At 46.6% G+C, this 20,188-nt stretch overlaps 1 protein-coding gene across 1 annotated transcript; it reads right to left on the bottom strand.

Moving 5' to 3' along the window:
• Positions 1–2,355: 2,355 nt before the first annotated feature.
• Positions 2,356–5,434, bottom strand: LOC138363480 (peritrophin-1-like). The gene is made up of 2 exons (XM_069322826.1): positions 5,243–5,434; positions 2,356–4,975 (listed from the first exon to the last, which is right to left on the bottom strand). Exons 1-2 carry the CDS (start codon positions 5,276–5,278, stop codon positions 4,361–4,363), a joined length of 651 nt encoding a protein of 216 aa, XP_069178927.1. The 5' UTR covers positions 5,279–5,434; the 3' UTR covers positions 2,356–4,360.
• Between the last annotated feature and the right edge of the window lie 14,754 nt (positions 5,435–20,188).

Genomic DNA, 20,188 nt, shown 5'->3' with positions numbered 1-20,188 from the left:
GGTGGACGTAATTCCTCGTGCTAGGGCCAGGCACCTAAAATACCACCTGAAACGACACAAGTCACTCTCGTCGTCGTGCCATCATCCCGATACCGTGGGAGTAAGAATCCGGCATCGTGGGGAGAGGAATCGGCGATATTAAAGTGTGAACTTTGAGGGATTGTCACCCGAGCCTCGTGATTGTGGGACGCCATCCCAGAGTAAACTGGACTGGGGGAGGCTGTTATCGTCGTGTGGTAGTGACATCCGTCGTCTATCGTGCCTTAGCTACAAGGTACCTGGGAGAGACGATCTTGGGAAGGTTTCAGTGTTGTGTTGGAAACCTTAAATTCATAATTCCGAGGAATTAACAGTGAACAGTGCAGGACTCTTGTCATTCTCACGTGCCGTACCGTCGTAGCGCTGTACCCTGGTCGTACCGCCGTGTCTTGCTCATCCCGCCTACCCTAGGCCGAGCGAGAGGTACCTGCCACTGCGCCACCCTAGCCTGTATGTGAGGACACCGTGGTCCAGCCACCCCGTGGTCCTGCCGACCACGTGTACAAAGTAGTGAGAACGCCTACTTCACCACCTACAGCAGCAGCAAGTGGGGTTGTCGTATGTGTGAGTGTATATATGTGACCGGCCGGTGAGATTGATGTAAGTACACTGTTTCTGTGCGAAACCTCTGAAGCTGGTTTCGCACCCAGTGTTTCGTCTGGCCATTGTCCCTGTTGACCACCTGGTGAGGTGATGGGAATTGGAGACGTGTGAGTTACACCTGTTTTACGTTCTCAAGTTGAGGAGTGAGCCCAACTGTGAGGGTTGACGTGAGTAGTGGAAATGAGGACTACGAGGCGCCGTTTTGCTTTTTCCGACGGCGCCTTGTAGGCCTCATGTTTTTTCGTTACCTCGGTGAGATTTTCCCTCCCCGTCTGTATCCGTTTTCTAAGTTGTTTTCCCCTCATGCAGCTGTCGTTTCCACTCTGGATTGTAATTCTGAAATGCTGAAACAGGACATTGGTTGTTTTGGGGTCTCGTTTCCCCTTCCCCACCTATGGGCGCCTGACAGCTGGGTGGACAGCGCTTCGGATTCTTAGTCCTGAGGATCCGGGTGAAGATGGAGACAAATGAGCAAAATATTTAGTTCATCCTGATGCCCCTGTTACCTAGCAGTAAATGGGTACCCGGGAGTTAGACAGCTGCTACGGGCTGCTTCCTGGGGGTGTGTAACAAAAAGGAGGCCTGGTCGAGAACCGGGTCACGGGGATGCTAAACCCCTAAATCATCTCAAGATAACCCCTCGCAAAAATAAATTCTCTAATTCCTTCATTCTTTAGTGCGTAGTAATCCAAGAAACGAAGGCTCACTAAGCATATTAAAATGTCGCTTTAATTACAAGCAAGTCTCTCAGAGTAGAGCGGTGCCACCATCTTGAGACCCACCGTGCTGGAGGTAAGTGTGGGTCAACATGTGTAGCCCACACTACCTGCTTGTAGCATGTAGTCTTGTAGCGTGAATCTGAACCCTCTTGACTAGCGTCTCTCAACCGGGGGTTTCATGGAAGATTGTCAGTGTTTATTATTTGTGTTTGAAGATACGTTGGAGTTTTTTGTGATTAAATATATTTTAGATTGTAAATATATTATATAATAATATTTATGCTGGCGGGGGGGGGGGTGCAGAACAAGAACAACTTGACAAGAACATTATTTCAAGGGTTCCACAAGGGTAAAAATGTTGAGAAACTCTGCTCTTGATTGTCAACAGTCTAACTAGTTGTTAGATCTGTGAATTTGTTAATCTGTTAATCTCTATGTCATAAGGAAATATATCTCAATAATGTCTTCCATACTGACCCAGATCTGAAGACCTCAGACTGTCATCGAGTCTGAACAGTTGAAGTTCTCTTTGTGCCGTGAAACAAACTATTACAAATGTTATGTTATTAACATCTGACATGTTCATGTCATGATTTCCTTCCCGCTCACATACATAATTATATCACGCACATAATGGTCAGCTGCTGAACTGCTGCAGATACTCGGATGTTTGGAGACGACAAAGGTGAGAATGCAAAGTGTCCAATCAGGAATTAGATGCAGCCAGAGGAAAATCTCCAGTATGAGGAGCCCTCGTGGCTAGAAGAACAGCTTTGTCCATCTTGGACACATTACCGAGCATTATTGGGATAATATTCTCCATTATGGAAATATTCCAGTGGTCGTATTTGTAGTATTTTGAGGAAACTGAAGGAGAAGAGGCTGTGGCAACAGCCTACATCCTACATATCCTTCAGACTGGCACCGTCAATGACATTTTAATCTTGAGTTCCCACACATAAGACTATATGCATCAGAGGTAAAAATGGCACTCTAAGTCTCACTAATATTTATTTTATTACATTTAACAAGCATAACATACATAATATTAATTCATCATTTATATATTCCATTACATTATATATTCCATTACATTATATATTCCATTACATTATACAGAACCAAGATGTAAATATACACAGTTCAGCCCTGAATAAATTCACTTTATCAACATTTAAAGATTTATTTTCTAAATGCAAATCATGTAAACAATCAATAAGAAAAAATTTCATTTCCACAGTCTAGCTGACTGGTAACAGTTTGGCTGTCTAGTAACAGTCTAGCTGACTGGTAACAGTCTAGCTGACTGGAAACAGTTTGGCTGTCTAGTAACAGTCTAGCTGACTGGTAACAGTTTGGCTGTGTAGTAACAGTCTAGCTGACTGGCAACAGCTTGGCTGTCTAGTAACAGTCTAGCTGACTGGTAACAGTCTAGCTGACTGGAAACAGTTTGGCTGTCTAGTAACAGTCTAGCTGACTGGTAACAGTTGGGCTGTGTAGTAACAGTCTAGCTGACTGGAAACAGTTTGGCTGTCTAGTAACAGTCTAGCTGACTGGTAACAGTTTGGCTGTGTAGTAACAGTCTAGCTGACTGGCAACAGCTTGGCTGTCTAGTAACAGTCTAGCTGACTGGTAACAGTTTGGCTGTGTAGTAACAGTCTACCTGACTGGCAACAGTCTAGCTGACTGGCAACAGCTTGGCTGTCTAGTAACAGTCTAGCTGACTGGCAACAGCTTGGCTGTCTAGTAACAGTCTACCTGACTGGTAACAGTTTGGCTGTGTAGTAACAGTCTACCTGACTGGTAACAGTCTAGCTGACTGGTAACAGCTTGGCTGTCTAGTAACAGTCTAGCTGACTGGTAACAGCTTGGCTGTCTAGTAACAGTCTAGCTGACTGGCAACAGTCTAGCTGACTGGCAACAGCTTGGCTGTCTAGTAACAGTCTAGCTGACTGGCAACAGCTTGGCTGTCTAGTAACAGTCTAGCTGACTGGCAACAGCTTGGCTGTCTAGTAACAGTCTAGCTGACTGTTATGAGTCTGGTCACAGTCTGGCTGACTGGTCACAGTCTGGCTGACTGGTCACAGTCTGGCTGACTGTTATGAGTCTGACTGACTGGTCACAGTCTGACTGACTGGTCACAGTCTGACTGACTGGTCACAGTCTGGCTGACTGGTCATAGTCTGGCTGACTGGTTAAAGTCTGGCTAGTAAAAGTGGAAGATGTTGCTGTGATTGTTGTTGATGTGGTAGTTGTTAATGTGGTGGTTGTTGATGTGGTGGTTGTTGATGTGGTGGTTGTTAATGTGGTGGTTGTTGATGTGGTAGTTGTTGATGTGGTGGTTGTTGATGTGGTGGTTGTTGATGTGGTGGTTGTTAATGTGGTGGTTGTTGATGTGGTAGTTGTTAATGTGGTGGTTGTTAATGTGGTGGTTGTTAATGTGGTGGTTGTTAATGTGGTGGTTGTTGATGTGGTAGTTGTTAATGTGGTGGTTGTTAATGTGGTGGTTGTTAATGTGGTGGTTGTTGATGTGGTGGTTGTTAATGTGGTGGTTGTTAATGTGGTGGTTGTTAATGTGGTGGTTGTTGATGTGGTGGTTGTTGATGTGGTGGTTGTTGATGTGGTGGTTGTTAATGTGGTGGTTGTTGATGTGGTGGTTGTTGATGTGGTAGTTGTTAATGTGGTGGTTGTTGATGTGGTGGTTGTTGATGTGGTAGTTGTTAATGTGGTGGTTGTTAATGTGGTGGTTGTTGATGTGGTGGTTGTTGATGTGGTGGTTGTTGATGTGGTGGTTGTTAATGTGGTGGTTGTTAATGTGGTGGTTGTTAATGTGGTAGTTGTTGATGTGATTGTTGTTGATGTTGTTAATGTGGTAGTTGTTGATGTGATTGTTGTTGATGTGGTGGTTGTTGATGTGGTGGTTGTTGATGTGGTAGTAATTGATGTGGTAGTTATTGATGTGGTTGTGGTAGTTATTCAAGTTCCCGACAGCAATGTACTTAATAAGTTGTGGGAGGACACAAGGGGTTGCAAGTAGCACCTGAGGCACATCGACCAATTTGGTAGTCAAAGTGTTCACCGCTACCACAAGAAAAGTGTAAATTTGGGTCCACAGCTCCCTCTTCATTGCACATGTAGTACTTGGTGCAGTCTGTGGGGTCGGGGGTCTCCACGATCCCTGGCTGACAGTAGGGATCACACGAGACTATGCAACACACTTCTTTGTCATCGACACAGTTTACACCGTTGAAGTAGGGCGCGTCAGGGCTACAGGTAACTGGTAAGCCTGGTGATCCCGCAATGCAAACATAGTATTTACCACATTCTAATGGATCACTAATTAAGCTGAAGGAGCCGTTGCAGGTGATGTGGCAATCTGAAGGCTTGCAGGGAGCTTCACAATCGTCTGCAGATCCAGGGGCACACGCAGATGAACTTGGATCAAAATAATTGCCACTTGGGCAGGGAACAGCGTGATCCGAATAAATACCATCATCAATACAGATGTAATAGTTGGTGCAGTTCTTGGGATCAGGTACTTTGTCAAGAGGATTTTTCCCATTACAGTCGGGGAGACAGGCGTCTTGCTGGAGAATCCCAACGGCGCACACCACCTGATTGAAGGAGAGCAGAAATGTTATGATATTTTATTGATAATGGTCCGATTTAATAATGGTATTACTAAGTCGGACCGTTATTAATATATTCGGACATATTACATATTGGAGACATCCAATATGTAAAATGTGTAAATATTCTAACTGTAATAAACCTCAGCCCCTGAGATGTGTGACGTGTGTTTAGGAGATTGGAAGCATTACTTCATTAATTACCCCCGATAATGCCCCTGGGAGCGTCCTGGGGCCCATACTGTTCCTCACCGCCAGGGTAATGATGAGAAGACTGCGCTTGATCATGTTGGACGACCTGGACACCTGACGCTGTACACAAGACACTGGACACTACTGGACTACCGGGCTCTGTTGTGTTTCTTCCGGCACTTGACGTGAGACAGGTAAACAGATATGCTGTTGTGGGGTGCAGATGTGCTCTGGGTGCAGGTGTAAACTGCGCCAGCTTGCTGCCATGGCTCCAACACTTATACCCGGAGGCTTATCACAGTGTGGGTTTCGACAGGGGGAGGAACCCATTGTCATCAGGCGACGTCATTCTGCTCTACAAAAAGCTCAGGTTACAAAGGTCAACAAGGACTCACTCATCGGAATAAGCGAAAGTTTACATAAACTCACACAATATAGAGACGAGAAGGCTAGAGTGATCATACGAGTGATTGGCAGCTGTTCCGCCTGTATCGGACCGCGAATATGAACTAGAATTGTTCCGGAAATTCCTATCGAGACTAAGCTATTGCCACACACATATTTCTCATTGATAATGGTTTTTTTTCCTACATGTTTCCATATTACTATGAAAATATAATGTTCAAAATGTTAACATCCTCATGCTATATGTTCATTCCATTAACCAGCCGACCCCAATGATGGATTCATCAATATTAGACTGCTGTTCATTAATACTAGGAACGTTCTCACACATAAATCAATATTATTATATATTTGCATATTGTCCATATATAGGCGTAGGTTGGGTTTGATATTTAGACGCTGTTGACACTTTTTTGCACTTGAAGTTCGTGAGTACTGCAAATACTCTGCATTTACAGAGTTGCGATTCTAACAGACGTCGTCTGCGAAGCACTGTTCGAGAAATGTTTCGAACGTCATCATTTGTGAGTCGTGTGTGACACCCCGTTTTGTGGACATCCAGGTCGACCGTTGGATATAATGGACTTGAGTCGAAGACGGATTGAAATACTACACTCACGTTCTGCAAATACAAATAATTGTCAACAGATCCTAAATATCTAACCAAACCTACACCTAAATATGTATAATATTACAAATATGTCATAATATTTATATATGAGGCAACTTATATTATGAATGAACAGCATATTCACCGCCACCATTATTCTAGCCATCAATAACTACCACTGTTCTTACTTTCACCACCATCAATCTCCTGATCTCACTGATCAACCACTTCTAGACTGTTTCCAACCACCAACACTAACTCTATCTCCATTCTCACCAGTTCTATAATCAACAACCACTACCAGTTTACTGATCTGTTTCAACCACCTCCAGGTGGTTGAACTGTTGTACTGTGGTCACTATCATACCACCTCCCAGGTACTGTTGGTCAATATTATACCACCTCCCAGGTACTGTGGTCACTATCTATACACTCCCAGGGTACTGTTGGTCACTATCATACCACTCCCAGGTATGTTTGGTCACTATCATACCACCTCCCAGGTACTGTTTGGTCACCATCATACCACCTCCCAGGTACTGTTTGTCACCATCATACCACCTCCCAGGGTACTGTTGGTCACCATCATACCACCTCCCAGGTACTGTTGGTCACTATCATACCACCTCCAGGTACTGTTTGTCACCATCATACCACCTCCCAGGTACTGTTGGTCACTATCATACCACCTCCCAGGTACTTTTGGTCACCATCATACCACCTCCGGGTACTGTTGGTCACTATCATACCACCTCCCGGGTACTGTTGGTCACATCATACCACCTCCCGGGTACTGTTGGTCACTATCATACCACCTCCCGGTACTGTTGGTCACTATCATACCACCTCCCGTGTACTGTTGGTCACTATCATACCACCTCCCGGTACTGTTGGTCACTATCATACCACCTCCCGGTACTGTTGGTCACTATCATACCACCTCCCGGTACTGTTGGTCACTATCATACCACCTCCCGTGTACTGTTGGTCACTATCATACCACCTCCCAGGTACTGTTGGTCACATCATACCACCTCCCAGGTACTGTTGGTCACTATCATACCACCTCCCAGGTACTGTTGGTCACTATCATACCACCTCCCAGGTACTGTTGGTCACTATCATACCACCTCCCAGGTACTGTTGGTCACTATCATACCACCTCCCAGGTACTGTTTGGTCACCATCATACCACCTCCCAGGTACTGTTTGGTCACTATCATACCACCTCCCAGGTACTGTTGGTCACTATCATCCACCTCCCAGGTACTGTTTGTTCCCCCCCCCATCATACCAACCTCCCAGGTACTGTTTGGTCACCATCATACCACCTCCCCGGTACTGTTGGTCACTATCATACCACCTCCCAGGTACTGTTTGGTCACTATCATACCACCTCCCAGGTACTGTTGGTCACTATAATACACCTCCCAGGGTACTGTTTGGTCACTATCATACCACCTCCCGGTACTGTTGGTCACCATCATACCACCTCCGTGTACTGTTGGTCACTATCCTACCACCTCCCGGTACTGTTGGTCACTATCATACCACCTCCCGTGTACTGTTGGTCACTATCATACCACCTCCCGTGTACTGTTGGTCACTATCATACCACCTCCCGTGTACTGTTGGTCACTATCATACCACCTCCAGGTACTGTTGGTCACTATCATACCACCTCCCAGGTACTGTTTGGTCACCATCATACCACCTCCCAGGTACTGTTGGTCACATCATACCACCTCCCGGGTACTGTTGGTCACTATCATACCACCTCCCAGGTACTGTTGGTCACTATCATACCACCTCCCGGTACTGTTGGTCACTATCATACCACCTCCCAGGTACTGTTGGTCACCATCATACCACCTCCCGGGTACTGTTGGTCACTATCATACCACCTCCCAGGTACTGTTGGTCACTATCATACCACCTCCCGGTACTGTTGGTCACTATCATACCACCTCCCAGGTACTGTTGGTCACATCATACCACCTCCCAGGTACTGTTGGTCACTATCATACCACCTCCCGGTACTGTTGGTCACTATCATACCACCTCCCAGGTACTGTTGGTCACTATCATACCACCTCCCAGGTACTGTTGGTCACTATCATACCACCTCCCAGGTACTGTTGGTCACTATCATGCAACCTCCGGTACTGTTGGTCACTATCATACCACCTCCCAGGTACTGTTGGTCACTATCACCACCTCCCAGGTACTGTGGTCACTATGCATACCACCTCCCAGGGTACTGTTGGTCACTATTCATTACCACCTCCCTCGGTTACTGTTGCGTCACCTATCATACCACCCTCCCAGGTACTGTTGGTCCACTAATCATACCACCTCCCAGGGTACTGTTAGGTCACTATCAGACCCACCTCCCGGGTACTTTTGTTCACCTATCCATACCACCTCCCAGGGTACTGTTGGTCACTATTCATACCACCTCTCCAGGTACCTGTTGGTCACTATCATACCACCCTCCCAGGGTACTGTTGGTCAAACTATCATACCACCTCCCAGGTTACTGTTGGTCCCATCATACCACCTCCCAGGGTACTGTTGGTCACATATCATACCACCTCCCAGGGTACTGTTGTCGTTCACCTATTCATACCACCTCCCAGGTACTGTTGGTCACCATCATACCACCTCCCGGGTACTGTTGGTCACCTATCATACCACCTCCCGGGTACTGTTGGTCACCATCATACCACCTCCCAGGTACTGTTTGGTCACTATCATTACCACCTCCCAGGTACTGTTGGTCACTATCATACCACCTCCCAGGGTACTGTTTGGTCACCATCATACCACCTCCCAGGTACTGTGGTCACCATCATACCACCTCCCAGGTACTGTTTGGTCACCATCATACCACCTCCCAGGTACTGTTGGTCACTATCATACCACCTCCCAGGTACTGTTTGGTCACCATCATACCACCTCCCGGGTACTGTTGGTCACTATCATACCACCTCCCAGGTACTGTTGGTCACCATCATACCACCTCCCAGGTACTGTTGGTCACTATCATACCACCTCCCAGGTACTGTTGGTCACTATCATACCACCTCCCGGTACTGTTGGTCACCTATCATACCACCTCCCGGGTACTGTTGGTCACTATCCATACCACCTCACAGGTACTGTTGGTCACTATCATACCACCTCCCAGGTACTGTTTGGTCACCATCATACCACCTCCCGGGTACTGTTGGTCACTATCATACCACCTCCCGGGTACTGTTTGGTCACTATCATACCACCTCCCAGGTACTGTTGGTCACCATCATACCACCTCCCGGTACTGTTGGTCACTATCATACCACCTCCCAGGTACTGTTGGTCACATCATACCACCTCCCGGTACTGTTGGTCACTATCATACCACCTCCCAGGTACTGTTGGTCACCATCATACCACCTCCCAGGTACTGTTGGTCACTATCATACCACCTCCCAGGTACTGTTGGTCACTATCATACCACCTCCCAGGTACTGTTGGTCACTATCATACCACCTCCAGGTACTGTTGGTCACTATCATACCACCTCCCAGGTACTGTTGGTCACTATCATGCACCTTCCGGTACTGTTGGTCACTATCATACCACCTCCCAGGTACTGTTGGTCACTATCATACCACCTCCCAGGTACTGTTGGTCACTATCATACCACCTCCCAGGTACTGTTGGTCACTATCATACCACCTCCCGGTACTGTTGGTCACTATCATACCTCCCAGGTACTGTTGGTCACTATCATACCATCTCCCGGGTACTGTTGGTCACTATCATACCACCTCCCAGGTACTGTTTGGTCACCATCATACCACCTCCCGGGTACTGTTGGTCATTATCATACCACCTCCCAGGTACTGTTGGTCACTATCATACCACCTCCCAGGCACTGTTGGTCACCATCATACCACCTCCCGGGTACTGTTGGTCACTATCATACCACCTCCCGGGTACTGTTGGTCACTATCATACCACCTCCCAGGTACTGTTGGTCACTATCATACCACCTCCCGGGTACTGTTGGTCACTATCATACCACCTCCCAGGTACTGTTTGGTCACCATCATACCACCTCCCGGGTACTGTTGGTCACCATCATACCACCTCCCAGGTACTGTTTGGTCACCATCATACCACCTCCCGGGTACTGTTGGTCACTATCATACCACCTCCCAGGTACTGTTTGGTCACCATCATACCACCTCCCAGGTACTGTTTGGTCACCATCATACCACCTCCCAGGTACTGTTGGTCACTATCATACCACCTCCCAGGTGCTGTTTGGTCACCATCATACCACCTCCCAGGTACTGTTGGTCACTATCATACCACCTCCCAGGTACTGTTGGTCACTATTATACCACCTCTCGTGTACTGTTGGTCACTATCATACCACCTCCCAGGTACTGTTGGTCACTATCATACCACCTCCCGGGTACTGTTGGTCACTATCATACCACCTCCCAGGTACTGTTGGTCACTATCATACCACCTCCCAGGTACTGTTGGTCACTATCATACCACCTCCCAGGTACTGTTGGTCACTATCATACCACGTCCCAGGTACTGTTGGTCACTATCATACCATCTCCCGGGTACTGTTGGTCACTATCATACCACCTCCCGGGTACTGTTGGTCACTATCATACCACGTCCCAGGTACTGTTGGTCACCATCATACCACCTCCCAGGTACTGTTGGTCACCATCATACCACCTCCCAGGTACTGTTGGTCGCTATCATACCAACTCTCGTGTACTGTTGGTCACTATCATACCACCTCTCGTGTACTGTTGGTCACTATCATACCACCTCCCGTGTACTGTTGGACGCTATCATACCACCTCCCGGGTACTGTTGGTCACTATCATACCACCTCCCAGGTACTGTTGGTCACTATCATACCACCTCCCAGGTACTGTTGGTCACTATCATACCACCTCCCAGGTACTGTTGGTCACCATCATACCACCTCCCGTGTACTGTTGGACGCTATCATACCACCTCCCGTGTACTGTTGGTCACTATCATACCACCTCCCAGGTACTGTTGGTCACTATCATACCACCTCCTGGGTACTGTTGGTCACTATCATACCACCTCCCAGGTACTGTTGGTCACCATCATACCACCTCCCAGGTACTGTTGGTCACTATCATACCACCTCCCAGGTACTGTTGGTCACTATCATACCACCTCCCGTGTACTGTTGGTCACTATCATACCACCTCCCGTGTACTGTTGGTCACCATCATACCACCTCCCAGGTACTGTTGGTCACTATCATACCACCTCCCAGGTACTGTTGGTCGCTATCATACCATATCATTATTTGATATTTTACGATCATATCATTATTTTGTATAATCAAGCTTTTTTGAACATCAGCAACACTTCAGATTATTGCAACACAATACACATTGCAAAGATAATGTGATCGAATGTGATGTATTTGATGTTTATTGATTGTTTAAATAATTTGCATTGTCAAATCCTCTCATTCTAATACAAATAATATATTTTGAGCCCAGCTTTGTTATTCAACATGTTCCCTCATTAGTATAAACCGGGCAAGATCCAGGCCGTTTTATTTTTTTCTAACGGCTTCTGAATAGCTGTGAAGATTAATTATTTTGTATTAATACTTTTACATGCGCGCATGCGTATAATGTGGGAACCGACCTGTGAGATTTATATTTAATATATATGAATTTATATAGAATTTATATTTACGTTAATTTATATATTTTGATAGCAATTGGTATGATGTTAAGTGGACTGTATTTCTGCAATAATATCACAAATCGATCCTTACACATTAGGGGGGGGGCGTTATATTAAATTTATATATATATATATATATATATACAGCCAATCAAACTACAGTATTAAACTACATATATTGTATACATTAAGGAGGTTCTTTATCTTATTGGACAGTAGGCTTAGTCCACCAGGTATAACTAGGATGTAGACACCAAATTATCCTCGTTTGAGGCTAGCCTCCGTCACCCAGTAACTGATGTATCAAGTCTTGCTTCCTCTTCTTGTTCCTGTCAAAGGGCGCTAGCTGTACAGCCAGAATCCTAATATATGACAGACATATCAGAGAAAACACTGTATAATAGATAATAAGGACCAAGGCTTAATTACCTTTGTTTAAGAGGCTGGTTCACATTCTAACCGGTTCGCCCTTATCTACCTAACATTTAACTGGCCAGAAATGATTAGATAAACGGGTTTCGGTAGGACACTTCCCTTGATTATGTTGACAGCGTGTTGATGATGGTAGAACACTACTCTGATCTCCATCACACTTCGTCCAAGAGAAATTATAGGAGCTGAATTTGCTCCACTGCGCCTCTGGTTTTAACAACAATGGCTGACCTCTTCCTCACCACTGACGCCTCCCTCACTTTGTAGAGACGTTAGTAACTGATAGAAGGGTCACATTTACTTTATTTTGATACTGATAATTAAGTTAATTCAAATGAGATGTTTTATGATGTAAAAAAGTCCAAACACTAATGTATTTAAGAATAATTCCCAACAAATAGCTGATGAATTTATAATACTACATGGCAATGATATCCCGTTTTCTATTGACGGAAAATTCCACTACAAGCTACATTTTCTATGGGTAACTTGTTTATACAACGGCAGCAGCAATATTTCTACCTATTGTATGTAATATTATTAAATGGTGTCGGATTTTCAGAGATATAAATACAATAAAACGAGAACAAAACAAACAGGACACAAACACAAATTACAAAAGCACAAAAGTACAAAAGTACAAATACATTAAATACCGGCCTGAAGGGCAAACAACAAACACCAAACATAATGCAAGATACTACAAAAGGAACAGTACAAGGCACGTCTTTCATTCTTTAAGTGTACAGGCAAGCATGTGTACAAGTACAATACTACGAGCACAGACAAACAGAGCACAAAATCACAACTAACATATTCACAAAAGCACAAAAGTACAAATTAACAAATACACAAAATACCGGCCTGAAGGGCCGACAACAAAAACACAACAATAAGAAATGAAACACAAAAATAAACATAAAAACAAAAACAAAATAACAGCGGCAATACAAGATAAAGGGAACAAAAACATGCAGGGCCACACAAGCACCCCGAAGGGCAGCAACTACCACACACCAAGCACGGAGCACGCAAGAACCGGGAAAACAAACATGGCCCACCCACACTCCCACACACGCACGTACGCACGCACGCAACCGCACCCCCACGTCCACGCACACAACCAGACACAACACCACAACACATAGCACACACACAAAAATCACTTGAAAGGAGGCAACACCTCAATGGGAGGTTAATACTTCTTGGGGAACTCATGCATCGGATATTTCTGCTTATAGGCCTCCCAGATGAAATACTCCATATCGGTAGGACAACGATCCCCCTGCCTCAGGGGGGGGGGCATGTGCATAAACTCAGGAATCACCAAATCAGGCGGAGGCAGCAGCTCCCGGAGCGGCAGTAGTCGCGAAATAAGGGAAGGAAGAGGGAACCACCCGCTCCCTGGAAGCAGTAGACACGGAAGAAGCTGACGTAGGCCACCGAGATGGCCCCTCCGCCGGACGCACAGGAGAAGAAGGCGAAGGCCGCTGAGACGGCAACACCACACTGATACCACAGGAGATGCAGAAGAGACGGGAAAAGCGGCAAAACCGCCGCCGAGGAAACAGAGAACAAAACTTAGGGCATGGAGCATCCAGAGCGAGCAGCCTTTTTCAACACTACCACCAGGTCACTACGCTCACCAGCAGGAGGAACCCCCCCCCCCCCCCCCCTTCCCACGCAGAACGAGAACTATCCGACGTGGGCGACGCACCGGAAGCAAGCTCCACAGGCACCACACCAGAAGGGAAGTCCGAAACACTGTCACCGACAGCCACAGGCACATGGACCTCCGCCACCACCGAAGAATGCGACGCAACCAGAGCCACACCGCTGTCGCTGGAAGACCCATCATCGTCGAATTCTCCCACATCAGCCCAAGCAGAAGAGTGCCAGGAACGTTAGAGCACAGGTTGCACATCATCAGAGCCGGATGTCGACCCAGAGACCTGGTCAACACACGCCAGGTGACGCCAGGTCAACAACGCTCGCCGCAAGACGGTAACATCCTCAACCACACGGGGATCCAGGTCGAGCACAGTAGGAGGCGCCACAGCCACCCCAGCACCCAGCACAGCCTGGGCACATGGCGAGGGCGCGGTGACAGGCACCACAGTTGAAGAACAGGGAGACGAGGGAGCTTTGCAAATGGGAGCCGGAAGAACCACAGGAGCATCCAGGACAGCAACCGGGGCAGGAAGAAGACCCGACGGAGACACAACCTCCTGAGGAGAGGCAACAGCAACAGGAGGCGCAACAGGCGACACAGCCTCCTGAGGAGGGGTGATAGCAACAGGAGGCGCATCAGGTGACACATGGGGCACGGCAGTAGCCAAAGAGACGTCCACAGCCACAGCCACCGAAGCATCCTCCACAGGGAGCAGAGGGAAGTCCTCCTCACGGAAGAGGTTGACGGGTGCGACGGCAGGTCCAAAGCACCCAGCAGCCTGATGGCCCAAGAGGCCACAACGGTAAAACGTATGGGGCTGGCGGGCATAATACACCCTAACGTAACAACCCAGAAGCTTCACTTGAGACGGAATGTCCGCCCGCAGCCTCATTCCTAGGGTGAGAATGTTCGACCGCACACCCTTTAGCAGACCCAAGAAGAGCAGGCGCAACCACACACTGACGACCGCTCCAAACTGGCCGAAATAACGCTCCAACAGCCCCTCCAGCAATTCCAGGGGCGCCCCATGCACGCTAATATACGTGATGGCACCACTTCGATCGGAGACAGTCACACTGCCTGCACCCACTGGCAGGGGCAAGGTCCGCCCCTCGTAACGATGTAAAAACTCCCAATGCACTTCCTGCGTTGTTAACTTGACGATCACCCTACGGTCAGTCACCAGCTCGATACCATAAACATTCCCCACAGGGACTCACAGCATTTCACACAACACTAACCCCCACCTCAAGATAGCCTGCTATATCAGAAAACTCGAGGCCTATAGACTGGGCACGCACAACAGGGGGGGAGGGGGGACCCCCCCATGGCGTCGACACGCCAAACTGCACCCGCCCCTCGCAACTCTAGGCAGCAACTAGCAGGTCTGAACCCCCTGGCGCCCAACCACAGAATCATCATTGTCATCCCTAATTTTAATTACCTGGGCGACGCGCGGTACCAGCTATTCCTAATTTTTAATGACGTCATCAGCCAGCCAGTCTTCATCCTCCCTCAATATGTCCGTTTAAAATTATTGCATGTTTAATACCTTTTGAAAATTTATTTATATTTTGAAAGATTGCTTATTTCTGCTAAATAGCTAGGTAATGATTACCTATTGAATATATATACATGAATGTAGACCTACCTTGAGGTTACCTTGAGGTGCTTCCGGGTCCGCCCCTCGATACCTATACAGTATCTCCTATTTATTTTGACCTATGTTGAACCAATCATTAATTGTCGCTAAGAAATGAAATAAACTGCAGTTAGCCTATACATAAAAGGTAAGGAAATAGCACAATGTTCACATACCTGCATTTACAAATGACTTTCTTAATGTTGAATAAATACCCTATTGATACCCCCTTATACCCATTCATCAACTTTAATCATGTTACCTATATAAAACTGCTGATGGTCCTAATAATACTTCCTCCGGATACCCGTTTATCCACTTGTATACTTCAACCGTATTTAATATTTGTGCAAAATATATGCATTCTTAAATCATCTATATTTTACGAAAGCGAGATTTACATACACTGCAGTTCTTAAAAGAGAGTAACAGTACATGACTGATAGTTTAAGCCTTCCATTGCGGGCGGGTCAAAAGTGTCAGAGATTACAGAAGACTACCGTCGAGGGTGTGTGTGTGTGTGTGTTTGTGTGTGTGTACTCACCTAACTGTGCTTGCGGGGGTTGAGCTCTGGCTCCTTGGTCCCGCCTCTCAACCATCAATCAACAGGTATACAGGTTCCTGAGCATATTGGGCTCTATCATAACTACACTTGAAACTGTGTATGGAGTCAGCCTCCACCACATCACTTCCTAATGCATTCCATTTGTCAACCACTCTGACACTAAAAAGTTCTTTCTAATATCTCTGTGGCTCATTTGGGCACTCAGTTTCAGTTTCCACCTGTGTCACCTAGTGCGTGTGCCCCTTGTGTTAAATAGCCTGTCTTTATCTACCCTATCAATTCCCTTGAGAATCTTGAATGTGGTGATCATGTTCCCCCTTACTCTTCTGTCTTCCAGCGAAGTGAGGTTTAATTCTCGTAGTCTCTCCTCGTAGCTCATACCCCTCAGCTCGGGTACTAATCTGGTGGCAAACCTTTGAACCTTTTCTAGTTTAGTCTTATCCTTGACTAGATGTGGACTCCATGCTGGGGCTGCATACTCCAGGATTGGCCTGACAAATATGGTGTACAAAGTTCTGAATGATTCCTTACACAAGTTTCTGAATTCCGTTCTTATGTTGGCCAGCCTGGCATATGCCGCTGATATTATAATCTTGATATGGAATGCAGGCGACAGGTTTGGCGTGATGTCCACCCTCAAGTCTTTTTCTCTCTCTGACTCTTGAAGAATTTCATCTCCCAGATGATACCTAGTATCTGGCCTCCTACTCCCTACACCTATCTTTATTACATTGCATTTGCTTGGGTTAAACTCTAACAGCCATTTGTTAGACCATTCCTTCAGCTTGCCCAGGTCTTCTTGAAGCCTCAAGCAGTCCTCTGTCTTAAACCTTCTCATAATTTTGGCATCGTAAGCAAATATTGAGAGAAATGAATCTATACCCTCCGGGAGATCATTTACATACATCAGAAACAAGATAGGACCGAGTACAGAGCCCTGTGGGACTCCAGTGGTAACTTCAAGCCAATCTGAGGTCTCACCCCTCACCGTAACTCTCTGCTTCCTATTACTTAGAAACTCCCTTATCCACTGGAGCACCCTACCAGCATCACCTGCCTGTCTCTCCAGCTTATGTACCAGCCTCTTATGCGGTACTATATCAAAGGCTTCCTGACAATCCAAGAAAATGCAGTCCGCCCAGCCTTCTCTTTCTTGCTTAATCTTTGTCACCTGGTCGTTGAATTCTATTAAGCCAGTCAGGCAAGATTTACCCTCTTGGGTAAATGTTGGCGATTTGTCACGAAGTCCCTTCTCTCTGGTTGTGTTACTAGGTTTTTTCTCACGATATTCTCCATCACCTTGCATGGTATACAAGTCATGGACACTGGACTGTAGTTCAGTGCCTTATGTCTGTCGCCTTTTTTGTAGACATAAGGCACTGAACTGTTATGGCACTGAACAGTGACATAAGGCACTGTTGGTCCAGATCCCGTCTGGACCAACAGCCTTTCTAACATCCAGATCTAGCAGGTGTCTCTTGACCTCTCTCATAATTTCCAACCCTTCCAAGGCCGCCTGATTTACTTCCCTTTCTCTTAGCACAGTGACCTCACCTTGTTCTATTGAGAACACCTCCTGGAACCTCTTGTTGAGTTCTTCACACACCTCTTTGTCATTCTCTTTATACCTGTTCTTGCCTATTCTAGGTTTCATTACCTGTTCTTTCAATGTTGTTTTCCTCCTGATGTGACTGTGTAGTAGCTTTGGTTCGGTCTTGGTTTTGTTTGCTATATCATTTTCATAATTTTTCTCTGCTTCTCTTCTCACCCTAACATACTCATTCCTGGTTCTCTGGTATCTCTCTGCTTTCTGGTGTTCTGTTATTCCGGAAGTTCCTCCTCGCCCTTTTGTTCAGTCCATTTGCTTCCATACATGCCCTATTATACCATGGATTCTTCTTTTGCTTCTCGGATTTTTCCCTTTGGGCCGGCATGAACCTGTTTACTGCCTCCTGACACTTTTGGGTAACATAGTCCATCATATCTTGTACAGACTTAGCTCTACGGTCTGTGTCCCATGGTATTTCCCTTAGGAAACTTCTCATCTCCTCATAGTTCCCCTTTCGGTATGCCTGCCTTTTGTTTCCTAGTTCCTTTTTGGGGGAGATAATTCCTAGCTGTACCAGGTACTCAAAGTTCAATACACTGTGGTCACTCATTCCCAAGGGTGCTTCCATCTTAACTTCCCTTATATCCCATTCATTTAGGGTAAATATCAGATCGAGCATGGCTCGTTCATCTTCTCTCATTCTTGTTGATTCCTAGATGTGCTGGCTTAGAAAGTGTTTTGTTGCCACGTCCAGCAGCTTAGCTCTCCATGTTTCTGGTCCTCCATGCGGGTCTCTGTTCTCCCAATCTATCTTCCCATGGTTGAAGTCTCCCATGATTAGTAGTCCAGATCCATTCCTGCTAGCAACAGAAGCTGCTCTCTCTATTATGTTAATGGTGGCCATGTTGTTTCTGTCATATTCCTGTCTGGGTCTTCTGTCATTTGGTGGTGGATTATATTTGACTACGACTATAATTTTTTGTCCTCCAGTTGTTACGGTACCTGTTATGTAGTCACTGAAACCTTCGCAGCCTTGAATAATCATCTCCTCAAAATCACAGCCTTTTCTTACCAGGAGAGCTACACCATCACTGCCTCTTCCTTCTCTCTGTTTCCTCATAACATAATAGTCCTTTGGGAACACTGCATTTGTTATGGTTTTCATTAGCTTTGTTTCTGTGAGTGCTATTATGTCTGGGTTTTCTTCTAGTACCCTAGTTCTCCAAGTTCATTTGCTTTATTTGTAATTTCATCTATGTTAGTATACATTGCCTTGAGGCTCACTTTATCTGTCCCTTCTCAAATCACCTCCTTGGTGAGTGTTCTGCTGGTGGGGAAAGCTGTTCCATGGGTGGGAGGATTTGAGAGATGGATAACAGGGTCTCAGAGGATACTGGGGTGAGGGGCTGGGGAGTCAAGTGAAGGAGGAGGGGCAGAGAGGGTATGGGATGAAGGGGGAGGGAGGACAGGAAGGAGAAGGGGGGAGGGGGGCATGGTGGGAGGAGAGGAGGGGTAGAAGGGTGGGAATGGGATATGAGGGGAGGAAGATTTAGCTGAGCATTTGAGTGGGGGCAGGGAGGGTTTGGGGTAGGGGGGGGTTTCTATGCAGCGGAGGGTGGTGCAGTTGCCTTCCCCTCTGGTGTTACTGGGTAGCTGGTTGTGGGTTCCCCCCTCATCTCTGGGGATGATATGTTGAGAGCTGAGATTTCTGGTTTTCCCCCTCTCACCCTGCCCTTCTCCCTTGCTTCTGCCGCCATGGCTCTCTCCTTCCTCGTCTTGTCCCTCTGGAGGAATGCATTATTTATTTCTCCCATATGTTGCAGTTGGCTCTTCCTTGTGTGTGTGTGTGTGTGTGTGTGTGTGTGTGTGTGTGTGTGTGTGTGTGTGTGTGTGTGTGTGTGTGTGTGTGTGTGTGTGTGTGTATTCACTTAGTTGTATTCACTTAGTTGTGCTTGTGGGGGTTGAGCTCTGCTCTTTCGACCCGCCTCTCAACTGTCAATCAACTGTTATTAAGTACTAATTTTGTTTTCCACACACACACACACACACACACACACACACACACACACACACACACACACACACACACACACACACACACACACGGGACCAAAGAGCCAAAGCTCAACCCCCGCAAGCACAATTAGGTGAGGTGAGTACACACACATTACAGGGGCCTGGTAGCCTGGTGGATAGCGCGCAGGACTCGTAATTCAGTGGCGCGGGTTTGATTCCCGCACCAGGCAGAAACAAATGGGCAAAGTTTCTTTCACCCTGAATGCCCCTGTTACCTAGCAGTAAATAGGTACCTGGGAGTTAGTCAGCTATCACGGGCTGCTTCCTGGGGTGTGTGTGTGTGTGTGGTGTGGGAAAA

The sequence above is a fragment of the Procambarus clarkii genome, chromosome 11, assembly GCF_040958095.1.
Source record: "Procambarus clarkii isolate CNS0578487 chromosome 11, FALCON_Pclarkii_2.0, whole genome shotgun sequence".
Lineage (NCBI taxonomy): Eukaryota > Metazoa > Arthropoda > Malacostraca > Decapoda > Cambaridae > Procambarus > Procambarus clarkii.
This window is presented reverse-complemented; position numbering and strand designations above follow the sequence as displayed.

Bases quoted from the DNA above. Each gene is read 5' to 3' on its own strand.
- LOC138363480 (XM_069322826.1), bottom strand. From the start codon at position 5,278: ATGATCAAGCGCAGTCTTCTCATCATTACCCTGGCG. The intron at 4,976-5,242 runs GTGAGGAACAGT...TCCTTCAATCAG, and splicing joins TTCTCATCATTACCCTGGCG to GTGGTGTGCGCCGTTGGGAT.